The 22,486-nt window shown below is 34.2% G+C and overlaps 2 protein-coding genes across 4 annotated transcripts in view; one reads left to right on the forward strand and one right to left on the reverse strand.

Annotated features, from left to right (window-relative positions):
- LOC124408055 (disintegrin and metalloproteinase domain-containing protein 10) overlaps positions 1-17,893 on the reverse strand; it is a 96,928-nt gene extending 79,035 nt beyond the window's left edge. The window contains exon 1 of one of the 2 annotated variants that reach the window (XM_046884715.1): positions 17,725-17,893. In XM_046884715.1, coding sequence (XP_046740671.1) covers positions 17,725-17,794 — 70 coding nt within the window. In that variant the 5' untranslated portion in view covers positions 17,795-17,893. The remainder of the gene's footprint in view (positions 1-17,724) is intronic. The other variant, XM_046884716.1, reaches the window with a different exon arrangement.
- A 1,357-nt stretch (positions 17,894-19,250) lies between these two features.
- Positions 19,251-22,146, forward strand: LOC124408060 (transmembrane protein 161B). 2 transcript variants are annotated; one of them, XM_046884724.1, is made up of 11 exons: positions 19,251-19,635; positions 19,708-19,811; positions 19,895-20,150; positions 20,237-20,316; positions 20,415-20,630; positions 20,715-20,831; positions 20,919-21,059; positions 21,138-21,312; positions 21,388-21,484; positions 21,573-21,733; positions 21,794-22,146. In XM_046884724.1, exons 2-11 carry the CDS (start codon positions 19,744-19,746, stop codon positions 21,911-21,913), a joined length of 1,431 nt encoding a protein of 476 aa, XP_046740680.1. In that variant the 5' UTR covers positions 19,251-19,635; positions 19,708-19,743; the 3' UTR covers positions 21,914-22,146. The 2 variants fall into 2 exon arrangements, with proteins under 2 accessions (XP_046740680.1, XP_046740679.1); XM_046884723.1 differs by having other exon boundaries at positions 19,251-19,606.
- Positions 22,147-22,486: the final 340 nt, after the last annotated feature.

Genomic DNA, 22,486 nt, shown 5'->3' on the forward strand with positions numbered 1-22,486 from the left:
ATTTCCCTTCTCAATAATTTTTCTTTTCAAAAACTCTTTCGCTTGGCTGACAAGTCGTATCAGTTTCAGATTTTTCCTTTCCCTCTTCACAGCGATGAAATTTCTGGTGAAAAAAAAAATTGTTTTTCCATCTTGTTTTTTTTTTTTTTTTTTTGTTTTTCTATTTCTGCCGTTTTGAGATTTAAATTAAATTAAATTCCGCGTTTCCCAGACAAAGATAGGATTAAGGTATCGTGGCCTGCTGCACGTTAGGACGAACCATTGTATCTACGAGAGGGATTAAAGGAACAGGATGGACAAAGCAAGCATGTCGTCGGAAATTACCGTCGAGAAAGTTTGCAAGAGAATATATAGCGAGAGACAGCCGGAAATTATCGTCTGTAACGTTTATAATCTACCACCGCAATGAAGTCGATAATATATGAATCATACATTTTCTGGATCCATTACGATTAAGAAATAACTCGAGATTTGAGTTTGAAAATAATTTTTTTAATTAAAAAAAAAAAAAATTTCTTTTTATTAATTCATGTAATTCAATAAAATTTTATTTCTATTTCATAACAATTAAATTTCTTCGATTATAAATCCCTTCAAATTAAACTTAAATCATTTCAATTCATTAATTTCAATTTTCTTTCTCGTCAAAATCATCGAATTTGACGAAATTAAACGGATGTACACATAAAATCTATATAGCAAATTACGATTTAATTATGGCAGATTGATTAATCAACTTACTCGATACCGATGCAACGGGAATCATTCATCATCAATTCGAATTTCTATCACGCGCTTACATAAGTGCAGAAGCAGATTTTTCTTTCTAACTCACCTGAAACACACCAAAAGAAAAACGGATCAATTAATAACTTTCAGGATAAATAAAAAATAGAAGACAAATTATAATACAGCTGTAAATTATAAAACTGGCGGTATTAAAACAGTGTATTATCGATCGTTTTGTACAATTCCACAGGAATAAAAAAAAAAAAAAAAAAACTCCAGTGGTTAAAAAGAAGAAAAAAAAAATGAAAGAAATGAAAATTCAATTCAAATCAATGTTTAGATTTAAATTCAAATCAAATTAATATAAACAATCAAGAACAAATAATTAAATATACACAATACACGAATTATAAAATACGAGAAACAGTTCGAAGAGAAACATTGACAAAAAGATGATGAGAAAAAAAAAACAAAGAAAAAGATAAAGTGCAAAATGAGAAACGAAATGTACTGCAGTTGGTATATATATATATATATCTATATATATAGTGTATAATTATGATATACCCGACGATCAGGATAATTGTGCCGCTTTGAAATTCTGCCGGCGCAGCAGACGTTACATATATATATATATATATATAGTATGCATGTGCATACACAGATGTATGTACACATATATTTCCCGGAACGCACGCAAGCACTCTTTTATCTGCATTACGCGCTGACCGGATGTCGGAGAAACTCTACCTCGTAGCATATTTTGCATCATGCATGTTACACGTATGTATGTATGTATGTATATATATAGAGATGCACGTATTTCATACCCAAGTATATATGTATTAAAATAGGAAAATGCAAAAGTACACCACCTAAGCTTTTATTTGAATGAATTGAAAATAGGTTTGACAGAGATGGAAATATAATAATAAATAAAAAGTATGAAAAAATGAAAAATAAGTTGGATGAATAGTTTTTTCATACCCGTTATTTGATTGCAATTTCACTGCTTTGATCTTTATTTGTATTGGATTTACGATATTTTTACTCTCGTAATCCTGGTACATAATTCTGATCTCAACGCCGGGATAGTTCGCTTTGTGATCGAAATTTCTTATGGAAATAAGATGGGAAAAACTTGTTTCCTCGGTAAATATTTTCTTGCAAGTGTAATAATATTTTTTAAAAATCTGTAACCGCGAGGTTTTAGTGGGCATCAGTGATACTATCTGTAAAAAAAAATTTACATCACGATACCAGCAAATCTAGACGAATCGCACTTCCTCTGAATGCAAAAAAAGTCAGATTTCGAGGGTCTGCGATTCGTCGTGATTGGGTGATATGATTATGTGAATTTTTTCCCAGACATTAGCACTAATGCCGACTAAAACCTCACGGTTACAAATTTTTTTTCAACATCATTACTTTTACAATAAAATATATAGTGAGAAAAAAAAATTTTCCCATGTTAATTCCATAAGAAACTTCGACCACAAATCGGACTATCTTAGAGTTGAGGTAAGAATCTGAAAAATTGATTAATTGTTTTCTAATTATTTGCAGTTGATTTCGAGAGTGGGGCGGCAAAAATTCGTCAACATCCTGAATAAGGGGCACCCTAATGTATATCATGTATATGTATATGTATATAACCATCGCGCATAAACGCGTGCATTGCGGCATGAATAATTCCATAAAAAAAACACCGGGTATAAAGTAGTACTCGCGTAGAGGGGTTATAAACCCATTTTTATCTCCCACCTACTACGTGTCATATCGTCCTTGTATCTATAATATTATACGATCCTTGCAGCGGTATCATGTATCATCATGTTTACACCTATACAAAGTATGCACAACGTACGACATACGCGTTACCATTGTTATTATACATTATTATACAAATGCATCAAATATTATTACGTGTGCATATATTTTTCAATGAAGACAAAATTCAAAGTTTATTATATACATATATATATATATATATATCAAAAAAATTGTTTCAGGGTTTTTGGAAGAAGATCAATAACATAAAAATAAGAATCAAAAAAATTTTTAATTGCGGTTGAGATCACGGGCTCGATGAGTTGGCATGGAATGCCCCATATATATGTATATGTACACAACGAACAGGTTAGAAACAAAAACTTCGTTGCTCAATAATTCGCGTTACACATTCTACCCAAGAAATGAGGTTGGATAATTTTAATATCGCCGTTTATTTTACACCTGTAGTATTATCACACATAATATACGAATTTGTACATACATATAAATATATATTCATATTTATGTATAAGTATAGTTGTAATTCAGCATATGTGTGTGTGTGTGTGTGTGTGTGTGTGTGTGTGTAGATATGCACGCGGCGTCGTGTAAGAAAGAACAATGGGAATGGAACTAGATCTTATCGCAAATTGCACCGCGTGCCAAGTATATAATTCATATAACGAAAGGGGAATATAAGTGGAATGCCTTATACTGAAGCAATACTCATAATGCGTTTATACATATTATGTATACATACAGTGTGTATATACACTGTATACACCGTGGTAGAAATTTCATTTATATATATATATATTTTGTCATAAATAGCTACTGCAGAAAATTATGCTCAATTTTGTATGTATATAGCACAGCGATTTAAAATTATATATATATATGTATACATCAAGGTTTTATATATATATATATATATATATATATATATTAGGGTCGCGCAAATTTTTTTTTTTGAGTCTTGTGTGACAAAATGTTAGTTTTTGATGTTTTAAGAGCCAACTCCAAAGGACAGTTCAAAATTTGAATTTTGAAAGGTCGGGTAGCTCATAATTTTTTTTCAATTTTTTGGTGCATTTCTTTAGATCTTTTCGTGCGACCTTTTAATATGCATATTAAAATTTCATAAATTTCTTTTCTTTAATTTAGTAAGAAGGAATCGATAACAATACACCACGACATGAATTAAAAATCAAACAAAATACTGAAAATATAATTTTTTTAATTTAATTTCTTGACGATTTTTGACATTTTTTAAAATTTGGAGCGACCTCTTAAAATTTTTTGTTTCAGCTGTCCTTTGGAGTGGGCTCTTAAAACACCAAAAACTAACATTTTGTCACACGAGACTAAAAAAAAAAAAAAAAAAAAAGTAAACGGAGTGGGATGGAAAAATAGATAGATGAGCGGAAGAAGAGGGTGCAGATGGTGAAGTGGGGGAAAACGAAGGACCCTTCATTTATCTTCACGTATATTAGAGTCCCCTCAAGGCGCACGGTATGCTTGAGGATGCAATTTCGTCCCCCCTTCACTTCTTTTTTTGTCCGGTCTCATGCTGATCCGAATGAAAAATAAAAATAAACAACAAAAAAAGAAAAATAAATAAAACACCCGCGACTCGTTTGTAATACCTACTCAATTTTTCAAACGGCCGAAAAATTAATAAAAATTATTTAGTTTAAAATTAAAAGTTTTTCAAATGTTTTTTAAATAGTAAAAAATGCCTTCAATAAAAATTACAGAGCATTATTTTGAATTTTCAAAATGTTTTTTTTTTATCTTCCCTTCGCATCTGAAAGTCATGTTTATTTTTTTTTTTTTTTTTTGGTTACAGTAAAAAAAAAAAAAGATTCAGCTCATTCGAATCCGCGAAAACTGAGTGTTTCCTTGAGTACTCCGTTTTGCCTTCCACCCCCCTCCGCTATACTATATATAATAATAATAACAATAATAATGGAGGGCGTAGATAATTTGATTTTAACTATTATTATGTACCTGCGACAGTATACATATATATATATATATATATTTCAAGACAGGCGAGAAAAACGCGACATTGATCGCTAAAGGGAAGAATATTATAAAGAGGGTGGAGGGGGGCGGATGGGTTGGGATTTGCCTATCGATGAATTTTCCCCTCCAGGGAAATTTCTCTCATGCTTACGTAAAAATGCTTCGCAGGCCGTTTATGCTGGCTGACTGGCTGTATTGGTATAGGAGATAAGGAGGAGGAGGACGAAGGAGTTTCGAATTACGACGAAAACTTGCTCAATTTAAACCATTCGTACATCATTTAGCTTCTTTCTATTTCCTCTCCAAGAAGCTTCCAAGGCACGTATAAATTATATCATCATATTATACTATCTATCAAATATTATATTACACTCTAATGACGAAAATTATAAACTTATTTTTTCATCCCCCTGATTCCACTTCATTTTTTTTTTTTTTTTTTTTTTTCTTCTTCTTTGTATTCCACTTCCCCCATCCCCTCCCCCTTCCGCCATTTTATTATACATTATATTATTAACGTTGCCGAATCTATTCTGTGTTTTTTTTTTTCGTTTTCATATTTCATTTCACATTTCTTGTTGTTGTAGTTGTAATTATTATTATTATTATTATTATTATTATTATTATTATTATTATTATTATTATTATTATTATTATACAAGGCAGCTTGTCGAATGTCCGGATAAAATTTGAAGAAGAAGGAAATCAGGTAAAGCGTATTATAGGTGGAATAGGTGGAGAGCGAGAGCGAGCGAAAGCTGATCCGATCTAATTGGGCGGACAAGTAATCGTACTTAATGATGGATTAGCTAATCTCTCTGTAATCCCGGCGAATGCGTAGCGAGATTAAGGTCTGGTTCGACGTTCCTTGACGAGGATTCACTCTCCTCGTGTCCTATCCTATCCTATCCTATCCTCATCGCAAAAACTAAAGAACTCGAGAAATAATATCAGCTCTTACGCCGCAGAATTCAATAATTATCATGTAGATGATTTCATCGATTTCAATATGGGGTATTCCACGCCAACTCGACCGGTGTTAAGCCCCGATTATCTCAAAATCATTTCATGTTTTTTTTCTGACATTTTATTCGGTAAAAAACGCGACCTGAATTATTTTCCAAATTTTTTTATTCAACAGGTTTTTTTTTTTAATTTTTGTTTACAAATATTTAAAGCCGATTGCAAATTTCCATTCTTAAAAATCTAAGAAAATTCTCAAAAATCCATTGAATTACGCGAAACGCTCCCCCCCCCCCTCCCCCCCCCATTTTACTAAGAATCGTTGCTGAAAATTTTTGTCAAAGTTTTCGCAAAAAAAAAAAAAAAAAAAAAAAAAAAAATTGCAAGTCGTAAAATGGTTCGGAAAAATAAAAAAAAATAAAAAATTTCAAAAATCCGGTATGACGTATGAATTACATGTTTTTTTTTTTTGTTTTTTTTTATACAATTACTGATCAATATTCTATTCGGCGGCTTGAGGAGACCGTCTGCAGTGCCATTTGTAGGATACCGTAAGCCAGCTAATGGCGTTGAACTGGTGGTGAAGGTGGGCGAATTGGCGTTGGGTTAAGTAAGGTTAGGGGTAGGTTATAGACCTGAGAAGCTCGGATTTTGTAGAAAGCGAGTGAAACTTCACAGCGTTGAATGGAAAATCGTGTACAGCTGAGACGCATTCAGAAATGGCGAAGGTAGAGGGAGGGAGGAGAAGATTTTATATACGTGTACCTTGTATACACATGTATATACATATACATGTATATACACATATATGTATAGTACACTGTATAAAAAAATTTCCCCTTCTTTTTTTTCCCTCAAAATTTAAGTCAAAAATATTGTTTCAATAATAAAACGAAAAAAGAATGCTGTCAAATTTTGCTTATAATTTTGATATCTGACGCAGGATTTTTCAGCATTTTTTCAAACATTTCAATTTTCTTCGGTCCATAAAATCGTTTCTAAAAATTGTAGAAAATTCAAAAAAAAAAAAAAAAAAAAAAAATAAATAAAATCGAGTACCTTACAAAGTGAGAAAAATCATAGAAAAATTCGCGCGCCGCAAATCTTATAGAGGTCGAGGGTAAAACCCAGGTCGAATTGGCGTGGAATTCACCATATATGTATAACGGGGGTAGACGCAAAGGGTTGTAGACACTGTTTTAAGTGTGTATATATATATGTATACGTATAAGGATGGATATACAGGTATAATACATATGTCATCTACCTATATATAGTACAAGACATATCGTGTAGGTACAGAGTTGAAGGACCGAAGTTTAATTATTCAAACGACACGCAACGATCGTTTCGCGGACCCCTGTAATACACACAGGCATGACATATATATATATATATATATATATGCTGCATACCTATATACAGGGTGGCCATTTTCAAACAATACATTCTGCTGAGCGGATATCATCATCTCTAATTTTGAAAAATCACAGAGATGATCTATAAATAAAGAAAAGCTAGGTCATAAAGAATGATGAAAAGGTAAAGAAAATTAAAGAAAATTGCAATATCTAAGAAATTTTAGACGATAATGAATCATAACATTTAAAAAACATAGTAAAATGATGAAATGAATTTGTTAAATTATAATAATATACGATCTTAATATATGCATATATATATATATATATATATATACGCGTGTGTCATATTTCTTCTTATCGCGAATTTTAGGTTATTTAAACACATCGCGACGTGCTGCTTGCGCAAATATAATTTTACCTACAGCTAATTAAATATTATACCGCAGTTTTGCAAAAAAAAAAGAAAAGAAAGGAAAAAAAAACTGGAAAATTTTCCCTCGCAACGTCAGATCTGATAATATTGATCATTCGTACGGTATATGTATAATGTATATACATACATATATATATATATATATACAACAATAAATAATGACCATACCTAAATATTGCGAAGTCAAATTCCACGCCTAGTAGATATCTTATAAAATTTATAAAATTTTTCCTTATACTTCCAGTACCATACCGAATAGAAAAAAAAAAAAAAAAACGTATTTCGTTTTTCCGCGGTATTCTTTTCATTTTCCTATCGAGAATCAATTATTTACAAACTGAGGCTCGCAGGGAAAACAAAAAAAAAAAAAAAAAAAGACAATAGAAGAAACAACAACAACAACAACAACAACAACGACACGTACACCAACTCGCAGGTAAGTCATCATGCATGTATTCGGTTTGACGTAGTTTTCGCTTTTCATTCTCTATACGGCGCGGCGGTCCGGTGTCAAGTAATTAGCGGGCTTAATTGGGCGAATGAAAACAAATTGATCGATTCAAGGGGCAGGACAGGGGTCAGTATAATAAAGAAACAAGGGCTTGGTTAGCTCTCCTTCGTTTCGTTCACGCGGTTAGTTCACTCACTCATTCACTCACTCACTCACTCACTCCACGATCCATTACCTTCATATTACTTGGCCTATGGCAGAGTTACAAAACCAGCCAAGAAACGAAAAATGAAAAATGGAACGCGAAAAACGAAAAACGGAAAACGGTTAGGATGACAGGAAAAAGAGCCAAAAAAATCGGTGCAATATTTTTGATTGTTGAAAAATTTTTAATAAATTTAAAAAAAAATAAAATAAAATAAAAATAACAAATTCACCCCCGAAGAGTATAAAAATATGGTTTGATAAAAATTGAATCTCATCTTTATTGTCACTGTTCGTGAAGATGAAAAAGAGGAAGAAAAAAAATCGCAACGGAATTTATTGTTTCACAAAGCATCCGTCAATTTTTACATTCCATATTTTCAAAAAACGATACCACAGAGCATAAAAGTATAACGCATGATGTATAATATTAAACTATATTTGTGTTTTGTTTTGTTTTTTTTAGATAGTAAAAAATTTTCAAACAACGATTACATTTTTTTTTTTCTCATTCCTATTCTTACACTCAGAATCAGATTGAGAATCGAAATTCGGTGTGAAATGTGGTTTTGAAAAAAAAGGATGAAAAAAAAAACAACAGAAAAACAACACAGAAATAGAAATAAAAATGAAAATAAACACCGGGAATGAGAAGAAGAAAAAAAAAAAAAAAAAAAAAAAGGTCTTCCCTATACGATGCGTCTATGTACCGCAAACTTGCCGATATCGCCATACCGATACTATATATATATATCTCAACCCCTTTAGCGGGGGGTCAAAGAGGCGTCAGGATCGAATCGGACATAGCTACGTTGGTACGCGGTAGTGATGGTGGCTTATTCCAGTAGGGTAGCTACCTAAAGCAAATTTACAATGCCCAGGCGACTTCGCGGTGGTCGTGAGAAGAGAATGCAGAGAGAGCGAGAGAGTGAGAGAGTGAAAGACGAGCACCACGTGCACAGCAGCAGCAGCAGCAGCAGCAGCAGCGGCAGCAGAGCAACGGTATCCAATTCCATTCCTCTCGAACGATTCCGAAAAGCCAAAGAGGGAATCCTCTGCTTCGAGCTTTCTCTCTCTCGCTCTCTCTCTCTCTCTCGATTCGTCTCGATAATTTTCAATTTTTAACACATTTGTTGATCATATATAAGAAAAGTGTTGGTTTCAACGGCGAAAATTACTTTTTAGAATTTCACCGAATCTTCAGATTTTCGATCATCTATTAGGTATAATCCGAAGAACAGATTTGAAAAGGGGGGGGGTGGGAAAAAAAAAAAACGTAGGTATGTCCAAGAAACTCTCCCGCAATGACCTGAGCAACGGGTGGATGTATTAATTTGAAACTCGCAAGATTTAACAATAACGAAATGATGGGAATGTGAAAATTTTCCAATTTCATCGTTTTTACCTCGGCTTTTACCGATATCCAATTTTCCTTGTTTCGTTTTTTTTTTTTTTTTTTTTTTTTTTTTTCCAACCGCAGCCGAGAAACAGTGAGAAAAAAGAATTACTTGGCGATTAGAGCAAAAAAAATAAATAAATAAAAAAAAATAAATAAATAAATAATTCGATCGCACTATTTTACGTTTAATAATCAGGTTTTACTTTTTCCGCTTCTTTCCGGAAGGAGAGCACATTTCACCCAGAAAAACCAAATTCTATATACTAGCCTCGTTAGCTTTGAAAAAGAATTAAAGGGAAAAAAAAAAAAAAAAAAAACAAATCCTGAAATCCTCCAGCCCTCGGTAGTATTTTTTTTTTTTTTTTTTTCTCAAATTCAAAACAACACATAAAACACTGGAAACGCTGTATAATTATACGTAATAATGATTAAATGTACAGCAACGTCATCGCGATATAAAATAAATCCACCGGGTTAAAAAAACACTATTAATGAAAAAGGAAGAAGGAAAGAAAAGAAAAATTGTCACAAATACATATTTCGCGTCACCATGGCACTACACCATAATGGCATTATGCCATATATATATATATATAAATATATAAATGTGTGTGCATTAAATTACATGCGCGTAATTCTATTCTATAACGTTTGCAAAGAATTTCCAAAAACTTTTTCAATATCTCCCTAAACACGTGATAATATACCTACATATATATATGATATATACATATATGTAGTATAGTATATATATATATATAGTATTTATAACGCGCTGCTTGACAGACAGGCAGATAATATTATTATACGTATATAGATTCATCTGCAGGTTCTACTAAATTCACCGAGGCAAAGGGAAAGAAAAAACTGACAAACTGAGGAAGGGTGGGGGGTGGAGGTTGGGGGATACGTGTTGCTGCGGAATATAATTTTATTTCGTCAGGCTTTCGGCAATAAAGAGAGTGAAAGGAAGAAAAAGAGAAAGGAGGAAATAGAGAGAGAGAGAGAACAAAAAAAACGATATTCTGTACACGTGATATTTTATATCGAAAAACACGACGCAGGGGAGGCGAAGAGAAATGGAAAAATTCGTTGAAATTATTAACTTTTGTGCGGAAAGAGAGAAAGAAAAGAGAGAGCGAGCGAGAAAGCGAGAAAGAGAGAGAGAGAGAGAGAGAGAGAGAGAGATTGAGTGCTTATATATATACCCTGTCTCATATGACAATAATAATAAGAACAATAATTCAAACGGATATTCATTTTGTACAAATTTTGTACGTTTTTTTTAATCTCATCACGAACAGGATGTGGAAATGTGTCAGACGACCGAGAGATAAGAGTAGGATAAAAAATTATTACTATTATTATTATTATCATTATGTCGAAATAATTACTTATCACTTTTATAATATTTATACGCACATTTGCGTGGTTTTTCATAAGGCTGAAATTTGTAACGATAATTGTAATGATGATGATGATGATGATGATGATGATGATGTATCTTTAGAAAAACTCGTTATTTCGCTAATTTAAAATTATCTATGTGAAATTTATCAAATTGTTAATAAAAAAGCATTATATATATAACAAAGCCCCTTTTCCCCTTCATTTTATTAAATTCCTTCTAATCGCTGATACACAAACCGTTTCGAACGAACGATTCGTCATTGACATTCCGATACACAAATTTGTTCATTAATAAACAATCATCGCCATAAGTAAACGGGATACGATAAAAAAAAAATAAAATAAAATAAAAACTCAACAGTCAAACAACGTTACATACAGATCGAAATAAATGATATATACGTTTTAATATTATACAATAATATTGCAAAATTATTCGCATATGATTTAATATTTTATTTTTGACTTTCAATATTAATTTATTAATTCTGTTGTTTCTCTTTTTCTCTACAAATCTTTACGCGGCCGATTCAATAAAATAACAAATTAATACTTTATTTTAAATGAATATTATTGCTTATAAATATCTCTCGCCACTTCCGTTCCAATTCACGTTACGTTACTATACACATACATACATATATATATATATATAATATATATATATATAAACTTCAACACGATGATATATTACGCGGTGGTTCCTGAGCTATTTCGTGTACATGTATTATATATATATATATATATATATATATATAACCAGAGAGAAGGGTAGGTAGGTACATTTGCCCTGACGGTGACTAGGGTTCTCAAATCTCGGCCCTTCGAGAAGGGTTAGACCGTGGACGTGAATACTGATTAGGCGGGTAGATAATACAAGGTATAAGGACTATAAGGACTATAAGGACTATAAGGTATAAGCGGCAGGTAGAGAGAAAGAGAGAAAGAGAGAGAGAATTAAACGCGATATGCCTCCTTATACTTGGAGAGATTTGAGAATACCCCCCCCCCCCTCACCCTCCCAACACACACTTACTTTAACCTCTTATTTTCCTCTCTGTTAAAATCTCGCAGATGTGAGAAGAGAAATTAATTTTTTCATCCCTCTCTTCAAAATTTTTTTTTTTTTTTTTTTTTTTTTTTTGTTTTTACAATTAACAATAGGTATACAACCTACAAAATAATCCATTCGGAGGTAAAAGTCTGTGTATAAAAGCGATCGACTTGATATGTTTCTTGATTTTCAAAATTGTTGAAGCTTAAAAATTGAATGAAAAAATAAAAATCTCATAGCGATACGTTGTATATTTTTATTTTCTCTCTTCGTTTTAACGAAGTTAGTAAGTTATTTTACGCTATATTATATGTTTTGCAGAACGATGCGATAATAATCGGGGGGGGGGGGGGGGGGGGGGGGACAAGAATTAACTTTAATACTTTGGGATTGCAACTGCAGATTCGGGAAACCGTAAAATAAATAAAGCAAATCACGTAAGCAGGTATTCGCGAAATTTCGTAAAAATTCAAATTCTTTCGAGTACATTCCTTTCTTCATTCTTTCTTCTCGTATTTAGTAATTTTCATATTTCGCTACGCGTCGTCATTTAGTAATATATATATATATATATAAAATAACGTCGTTTAAAAAGATTACGAGGTCGTCGATAATTTTTCTTCGTAACGATTAGATTATATTTATATATATATATATACATATATACATGTGCTACAATATAATACTAATTAATCAGTTTCGAAGAAATTCAGCAGCGATATGGTTGCTTATTTTTTATAAACATAAACTTCCCTACAGTGAGACATACATATGTATTACAGTTCGAGTCTCTTTTATCTTAATTGCGGCGACGATATGACGAGATGCTTCGTCCCTTCTCTCTCTTCCTGTTCATATATTAGGTACGCATATACATATGCACGCACACACACACACACACACACACACACACTATATGTATGGATAATGTGTGGTAGCTAAAATTTGAAATAAGTTACTGCATACATACGGTAGAGATAAATTCTAACAAAATGAGGCGTAATTTTTTATATATATATATATATCACAAATTTAACACGATCTGAAAATTTATTGATCATATTTTATATACGTGTATAATAATAATAACAACAATAATAATGTATCACAATTTGTTACATAGTGATAATAACAATCATTTTTCACCAACGACATTAGATATATTTTCCTGAAGGTATTAAGTATGATTTAATGAATTGAAAAAAAAAAATTCTAAATTTGCAAAATAACCATTCTTCTTAACGATAACATCGCGTTACTTTAATTTCTACTTTACAGATTAATCGCCTCTGCGGTAAGAGTTGCGTGCCTTGCGATGTAAATTATATATATACTATATATATATATATTTGCAAGAGTATATATAATGTGTACATAAAAAGGTGTGCAACAATTATACGTCCAAACTGAGCAAATAATTAATGTATAAATATAACCTGGCTTAGCTTTACAGCGTGTGTGAAAGAAATATTGTTTAATATCGACCTGAAATTTTAAAAATCGATAAAAGATTCAAGCTTGATCGAGAGAAAACTCAACACAATTTTTACTCACACCGATCGAATATTCTGATGACGAAAGGAAGTAAGAATAAAAAAAAAAAAAAAAATAATTATTATTATTCAGTCGTAGAAGCTATAAAATTATTTTTATATAAATTTATTTATTCATTCAAATCAAATATCAGCAGAGCAGCAAAAACAATTTTTTACAAGTTTTCGATCCCTCAAAACGATCGATAAATTATATTATTATACAATAACGACGATATCGATTAGTTGACAGCGTATTAGAAATATGTATTATTGTTTATTTATTCTCTTTCGTTTATTTAATTATTATACATCGGGATTGTAATTAGCTTTAGTGCATTAAAAAAAACGAAAGTAAAAAGATTTGCGTAATAATATCTCTTTCTTTGTTAATTTTATTTATTTATAATTTGTTTGTTTATTTGATTTTTTTTTTTTTTCATTTTTAATTCGTCTCACCTCACCGCGACAAAAGTCATTGACGTTGAAATGAATTCGCGACACATAATATCATGTTACTGGTTTACGATTTGATAATATTCTATATATATATATATATCGGAACAAAGCAGCGCACGTGTAAGAAATTGTGTGTTACACGTATGTATAGGGCATTCAAAGGAATGTCATTGTCGTTCTTGGTGTAATAATTCAAGGTTTTACACGCACGCGTTCCCGTTGATCGAAGCAAATTTTAAAGGCCATTCTTCTACTTCTCTATCTCTATCTCTATATCTCTCTCTCTCTCTCCTTCTCCTTCTCCTTCTCCTTCTCCTTCTCGGATTTTAATCAACAAGCTCGGCGTTACGTACGTCTATATTCTATAATACAGCATGAGAGAAACGTGCCGTTTGACGATTGTAAAAGTAAAACATTGACGAATGAAATTTCACGCAGTCAGAAAAGAAAAACCGAAAGAGACGAGAAAAGAGCTACGACGATAAAAGTGAGAAGGATATCAAAAAAAAAAAAACAAAAGAGAAAGAAAATAAAGAATAGATGAAAGGACAACTCGTGAAATTAATTTATTGTTTAGAGAACGAAAGAACTATTTTATACAAGAATTTCAATATGTATAATAAAGTTGATATATATAATACAGGGTGTCTAGTTATTTGTGTGGAAACGTAATTCCCTGAAAATTCTCTGATTTCATAATTTTTCCATGAATACTCGACACCCTGTATATATATTATCTGTTTAACCCTTTGAGTCACACACATTATTTTTCTGAGTCATCTTTTATAAAAAGATAGTACTTCATAGTTTTCGGGATAGCTGATTCGAATATAAAATTATAGATTCTGAAAATTCAAGATGTTGGATGAAAATTTCAAATTTCATCGAAAATGCAGTTAAAAAAATCTGTGCAGAGGGTTTCGAGTTCGCTGATTGGATTCGTCATACCGAATTCTCAAAATCCGATTTCATATTGATTCGTAATCAGCGAGCCCAAAAGCTTATAATTTATACAAAATATGTAATTTCAGAAATTTCCGAAATTAGTAACGTTAACGCAACGACGCATCAGGGAAGAAAAAAAAAAAAAAAAAAAAAAAAAAAAATCATCGTTATAGCGCAATTATTTTAGAATGACTCTCAGGTAGTCAGATTTAAAAAATAAGAGTAAATTTTTTTTTCATCAGTTTTACCTGAATTTCAGATATTCTTATAAGGGTGCGAAGTAACGATTTTTCATCCTTATTTTCTGTCACCGTTTAATTTATTCATTGTACCTGTTTAATAATTTCCCAATCATTTCTCTAGATATTTCAACGAACCCCGTGTTATTTTTTATATTCCGTAAGACAAAGATTGTTAAAAAATATATTTTCCTCGCTCTTCGATTTTCGTTCGTTTCTTCCCCCCTCTCTGAGAGAGTCGAATAAAATTTCATAACATTCTACTACCCACCAGAGTTTTTCCTCTTTTTCCTCGCGATATATGCTACATGCCCATGTTTTTAAGCGTTGCGCCCTTCAAATGGTAATCCTGGGGATCATCCGGTCTTGGGTAGCGTTAATTAATGCCTCCCCGCTTCTCTTCCCCTTCCTCCCTCCCTCCATCCATCCATCCACCCCCTTTTCCCCCTTACTCACTCACTCACTCACTCACTCACTCACTCACTCAGTAACTCATGCGCTTGTGTAAATACATTCTAGAGAGTTTTAGGGTCGGGTTAAACGCATTCAAAGCCTCTTTGCTGCTAGTGCCTCTGCACAGAATTACGGTGAAGCAGCATAAAAATTATTTTCAAAAGAGAGTTTGTTAATACGCGTCGAGCAGTAAAAAAAAATCACACCGGTAAACAAAAATTATCAAGAAATTAAGGAATATCGGATAAAAATTATGAAAAACCTTCTTTCACACTCACGTTAAATTTATTTTTATCGTAAAGATGTGACTGTCGATTAATTATAATCGTTTTATGGTTAATAAAATTTGTTTTTTTTTGTACAATCAAAATCTTGGCGAATTGACTAAGAAATTACATCAACGTAAAATGTTTATCCAAATTTTTTTCATACACACGGTCTACTGATCCGGATTGTAAAATCGATATAATAACTTTTCATTTAGTTTATTATTAAATACTTGAATTTATTTTCTCGGTATATATATATATAAATACGTACATACGTACGTACTTGTTACATTATTCTTTCATCTCTATTTGGTTGTTGCATTTAAGAATTTTTCTTCGACAACTACTATTTCATCGTAAGAATGAAAGAGGCCAAAAAAAAAAAAAGAGTTTTTTGCCAATATTTTCTACATCTGGATGTACAAAAATGTTTAGTACAGCGTTACACATATACTGCAAGTGCGTAATAACGTGGCGATGGTGTAATTTATGGTAGAAGATTATAGGTGGATAGAGAGACGTAATACGTTAGTTTCTAGATCGTAGATAAATAGAACGCGTTGTTGAGGAGAAGACACACGATATTATATACACACTCGCCGTCTGTATTCCATATTCGTTGAAATTCATGAGAAGAATGATGAAGAAAAAAAGTGGTAAGAGGTGGAATGATAAATTGGATGTATCCATCCAACAAGAATGTATAAAAAAAAAAAAAAACAAGCATCAGCAGCAGCAGCAGCAGCAGCAACAGAACACAGAAAAATGATGCATATGCGATTCGGCTTCTACGTATCTACATAATACGTATACAATATATATACACCCGTTGTTCAAACGGAGTTTAAATTCCTAGTCTAACACACGTATATATATATACATATATATATATAAGTATAGTGGCAACATGGTTGGCCTGAAAACTTAGGGTGAAGGGTAAGTAAAAGTGGTGAGCAAAACAAAGCGAAGAGCAGCAGCTGGGGGTCCATTTTTAAATCTCTAAGCGAGTGTGTGCGTGTGGTTGATGTTTTTTATTTTATTTTATTTTTTTTTGTTATTTCTTGCTTTCCCCTCGTAAAGAATAACGCGAGGTTTTTTGTACATCTTGGAGGTGGAAGTTGGTTACCGTTAATGCAGCGAAGAATTTTTAGGAAAGAGATTATCAGGCTGAAGTTTGTAATATTATTGCAACGATGCGTATTTGGAAAAAAACAACGTTATTTTGCAAGTTTAAGATTCCTACTTGACATTTATTAAATTATTGATACAGCGCATCAACAAATACTCATATTTTGTAAATTCAAAATTCTTCCGGTATTCTAAAGGTTTTAAATAGTCATTTTTTTTGTTTCAAAGTGAAAATCGGAATTATTTTTTCCGATTTGATGAGAGACTATAAAAAATAATAAGATTACATTCTTAAAATTTAACACATCCGGTGTTATTCTTAAGATATAAATTAATATATATATATATATATATATATATATATATATACATATATATTACTATTAACATCATCGTTGACGAATCATAAACAATCTTCCTAAATAATTCCGAGTAGGTATTTTCATCACTTTAATCAAGGTCCGTATCAATGCCGCGACGATGACTAGGTATACAGACGAATCGAGAGTGAACTAGAATATTCAACGAGAGAAACATAAGCTAAACCTAAAAGAACTAGAAAAGCAGAAGAAGAGAAGAGGTAAACAAAAGAGGGAGGAGACGCGGCGCTTCTTAGATTACGGGGGCAAATTTTTCTCTCTCATTCTCATGGAAAATTATATGGGAAATGGGAAACGGCGAGGCGGATGACGGATGGCTGTCACGATCGAATCAAATCGTCGGACGCGGCGCTGGCTGACAACTCGCAGCAGCCTTTTGCCTGGGCGTAAAAGTTTGACCGCTAGAAGCGGTGATTCACACGGTCAGTCAGGACTAGAAGTACTAGAACTAGACTCACTCAGAGCGGAGGTTCGGAGCGGCGGGTAAAAGGAAAAAGGTTGGTATACTCACCGCTTTCGATGTAGGGGACGAGTAGCAGCAGGAAGATGACGTATCCGCACTCACTGAACATCGTAACCATCGCTCGTCTTATTATTATCACAGAGAACGAATTCGCGTTATCGTCCACCACTATCACTCGTTTATTTTTTTATTTATTTATTTTTTTATTATTATTATTAACACACGAACCCTCCGCCTTTTTCTTCTTCTTCTTCTTCTTCTGCTCCCTTTTGAACACAGCACTCACTCGTCGTGTTGTTGTTGTGGCTGTCGCTGTCGTGACGAACTTGAGATATTCCCGTTTGTTCACTGAAAACTTATAACAACCACCACCGTTTTCACCACGGAATTATTTTCCACCGAACACCGCACGCCTAAGCCATGATCACCAGCTTTAATTAGTACACGGTTTACAGCTGACCGACCGACCGACCCAACCAACGAACCCACCTACGTATCCTCAACACATCGCTACCCGTCGATTCTGATACTGACGGCAACCTTTGTCTCGCGTTCAACGCTCTCCGCGCAGGCGTCAACGCCATCTTTAATCAAAATGGCCGACGAGGTATTGCCGTGACGTCATACGGCTGAAACGTCAACAAGCCGCGTCTTCGACCGGCGACCGAATAGAATGATACGTTTGCATACACTCGGAGCACCTCCGAGAACTTTCGTCATGTTGAAGTTAGTAACGTTATTGCGAATATTCAAGCTAAGGAAAAACTGTTCTGTAATTTTCGGCGAAATAGCGAAAGAAAGAGATATGTGCTGGTTATAATTTGTCTCTTTCACTCTACATCTGATTGGCCGATACGCTACCTCTCAGCCAATCAAATGCGGAGTGAGAGAGACGGAGATACCGTAATATTTCTCCCTCTCTCTTTCTCGCAGTCTTTCTCGTCATTTCGGCTACATTTTTTTCGATGTCGATGGGACGGGTAGCCTCTTCCAGTAGTATATGATTTAAGGCAATCTTTTGACCAGTCACAATAGTAGGGCGCAAAAAACACGATCAGTCTGGGGTGCGTTCCGAAATTATGTGGTCATGCTAAAAACTCCCTAGGACAGAAGCAGACCCGATGAAAGAGATAAAATATTGTTGACAGCACTGGCAGCTAACATCGCAACGCATCCCTGATTTATAACAACTGACAGTTGTCGTTTATTTCGACTGAACTCTGCTTACATTTGAATTCAGTGTTCATTTCCCGTCGCACCTTGTTGTACTACATACTTTTGATCACCGACTGATAGAATAACCCGAAGAAACGTTCTAAAGTCCCCACCTAGTACCGCTGGCTCCCGTCAGGGTGTGTTCTGTTTCCGAAACAATCGGCGATCGAGACCAAAAACAAATGAAAGCAGCTTCAATAATTTAAAAAATCTCATGTATTTTCCATATTTTATGATGTCTACACTCACTGCATGTCTTTCATAACCTATTGTAGAAATGCTGGAGCGCCCTTTGACCAGATGCAAATTTTTGTTTCTTCGAACGTCTTCGTACAAAAATACCTTTTGGCTCGGCCGCAGTCGTCTAAAAACATCTGAAAGGGAGGCAAATTGTGTAAAGTTGAGCGATGCGTGGCTATTTTTAATTCGAGGGGCAGGACCCGGAGTATTTTGAAGCTCGATTCAGAGACGAGGCGAGACTGAGAGGCGCGCACGGCGGTCGCCGAGGGTATCAACACTCTGTCGCGTGCAGAATAACCTGGAGCTGCGGACCGGACAGCCGGGTTCAGCGTTCTGCAGCGCGGCCGAACGTCTCAGGCGTTAATTATTTTTAATAAGCGTTAATTGGCCTCGTTGACTCGAGCAACCTCGATGTATTCTTGTTAGAAACGAATTACAAGTCATCCGTATCTCTGTCTCCCTCTCCTCCGACATGGCAAGTAGTTTAGGAAAAAATTTATCTAGGTTAGGCAAGATCAGGCTGCACGTACCATTTTGATGTTTATCTTTTTCATAAATTTCTTCCTTTTTTATTAGGCTCTTCTTGGCGTCCAACTGGTCATCACCCTCGTTATGGTCAGCGTGATACAAAAACTTGGACCTCATTACTCGTTTGCTCGATGGATCCTCTGTTCCACTGGGTATGCATTGATTTTTTTGCCAATTCATTCACTGATCGTTATTAAATTCAATCGTTGAACCATACTTGACTGAAATATTTCAGTCTGATACGATACCTCTATCCTACCGATCAGGAGCTCAGGATGCTTGCCGGGGTGCCGAAGGAAAAACCAAAAAAGGGTAAACATGCTGAGAATGGAAAGACGCCTGACGTGTTTCACGTTCCTAGGAACTTGGAAATCAGTCTTGAAAGTGCCAAGGTTTCATCTCTAGATGTTATACACCTGAAATTTTATACCGAATTTCAGTGGCTACTAGACTTTTCGCTGTATGCGAGTTTGGTTTATATTCTGACCGAGGTAAATTTATGCTCTGAAATGCGACGCTTTGAGAATTTATAATTATAATCACTTAATTGATAGATGCATTCAATTTCTGTTATCAGGTTTATACCTACTACTATCCAATGAAAGAGGAGTTCAATCTTAGCATGTTGTGGTGCACTTTGGTCATCGGATTTTCACTGTATCCTTTTATTCAGTGGCACGGAAAAATAATGAGTTATATTTACAGGAATGTAACAAAGCATGACTTCTGACAAATTTCCTATTCACCACAATCAGTAAAACTCTGCTCTCCCTTTGGGTGCAGTATTTTAAAGGTGAAGAAAGCGTCGGAGAGAGGTCCACTTGTATAGTTACAGGATTCGCCTACCTACTTATTGCCATGATGGTTCTGATCATCGATGAAAATACTCTTGAAATTGACCTGGAAAAAGCCTATGTTAGCTTCAATCAAAGTGCGTCCGCTTTCTTGGATAACCAAGGTCTCTCGTCGACGTGAGTCAATAACTACTTTCACCTCTGATATCGGTTAAGCATTGCCAAACTAACGCTCATATCAGATATTGAATTTATTTTCAGAGGTCCAGCCTCCAAGATCGTTCTAAAATTCTTCTTAGCCCTTTGGTGCGGACTCCTCGGATCGTTGTTCACTTTCCCAGGGCTAAGAATGTCCAGAATGCACTGGGACTCACTTAAGTACGCCAGTCCCTTCTAGAAGAAACTCTTGAGTTGCTTTTGATAAATTTTCACGCAACATACACGAGTGTACTTTTATCGTTGCAGGTATTGCAAAGAGAGAAGATTACTGCAGCTGCTTTTAAACATCAGTTTCGCTTCTCCCTTCATTTTGGTAATACTGTGGATCAAACCTGTGAGCAGAGATTACTTGACCGTTCGAATATTCGCTGGTATGAATGGCCCATTGTGAGTATTCATCATCGTTCCGGAAGTTCGTAAATTTTCGTTCCAATAACCTTGGTCAATCGCTTTCTCTGTTCGTAGAATGAGCGTCCAAGCATTTGAGAGCATGAGACTGGTGGCTGTGGTGATTGCGGTAATTTTGAGATTATGTTTGATGCCGATGTATCTGCAATCGTATTTGAATCTCGCAAGCCAGAGACTGGAGGACCAGAAGAAAGAAGCCGGCCGAATAACGAACACCGATCTTCAGAAGAAAGTACGTTACAATATTTCGCCAATCTTATGACTCGTGACTTCACACTGGCGATTAAATGTATCGCTATTATTTTAGATCGCTGCAGTATTTTACTACATGTGTGTCGTAGCTCTGCAGTATGTCGCTCCGATCATCATGTGCCTATTTTTTGCTCTCATGTATAAAACTCTTGGTAAGCACCAGTTTTACAATTACAACTATTCTCGAGGTACAAATACTTAGCGACACACCTTGCCGATTGAAACTCAAACTTTTTCCAGGCGGATTTACATGGGAAGGACTTCTCAGAGACGTACCGATCGAAGAGTGTCCCGCTGATCAAGCGCCGAAAATTGTGTCCCCAATTTTCGACGATAATGACGAAAAGACTGTCGTTCAAACAGCACAGGAGTTTCATCTCGCTCTCGATTCACTAAAACAGGTGAGTCGTGAGCAAGAGGCGATTGGGAACGTTTGAAAATTCTTACCTCTTCATTTCCAGGTTTTCACAACTGACGTATTCAGAGGATTACTTGGATTTGGGACCTGGTGGTGTTGCTTCACGTGGTTCGCAAGTACATCTATGGGCATGGTGTATCAGTCCTACTTTGGAAGCACTTGAAGAAAAATTTCTGGCAGGCCTAGATATATTAGCGCTCAAAGACCGATCGACAAAAGACGAAGTGAAATTAAATATCACTTGACAATTTCAACTACTCGTTTTCATTCATCATAATTTATATACCACTGTTCACCGTCCGGTGAAAATCATTGTACAAAAGTCGAGACACATTACTATAAGTGACCTATGTATAAATATACGATGTATAATAAACAACGAACATAATATTTATATCGATAGTTTTGAAGAAATGTAAAAAATAAATTGAAACTGCAAATAGTATTTATATTATTATTACTGTAAATTTTTATTTTATTTTGTAAAATCTTATCAACGCGCAAATATTTGTATTAATCAGCTGCTTGTCAGCACCTTTTCGTCTCAGCGAAATATTCGTAATTAGCGCTTCTGGTTGCCTGCGGGAAAAATGCTTCATATTATCACAACCGGATAGGTTGACCTAACGAACGGGTTGCATAGAGTATAGGCGTAAGATTCAAATATCCATCACTAAACCAGAATATTTTATATCTTTTTTTTAGCACTCTCTACCAATTGTGTATTAAACTATGT

The sequence above is a fragment of the Diprion similis genome, chromosome 7 (genome assembly GCF_021155765.1).
Source record: "Diprion similis isolate iyDipSimi1 chromosome 7, iyDipSimi1.1, whole genome shotgun sequence".
NCBI lineage: Eukaryota > Metazoa > Arthropoda > Insecta > Hymenoptera > Diprionidae > Diprion > Diprion similis.

Excerpts from the sequence above, each read along its gene's own strand:
- LOC124408060 (XM_046884723.1), top strand. Across the intron at positions 20,151-20,236 it reads TGGTTTATATTCTGACCGAG|GTTTATACCTACTACTATCC; the intron begins GTAAATTTATGC and ends TTCTGTTATCAG. Across the intron at positions 21,060-21,137 it reads GCTGGTATGAATGGCCCATT|AATGAGCGTCCAAGCATTTG; the intron begins GTGAGTATTCAT and ends CTCTGTTCGTAG.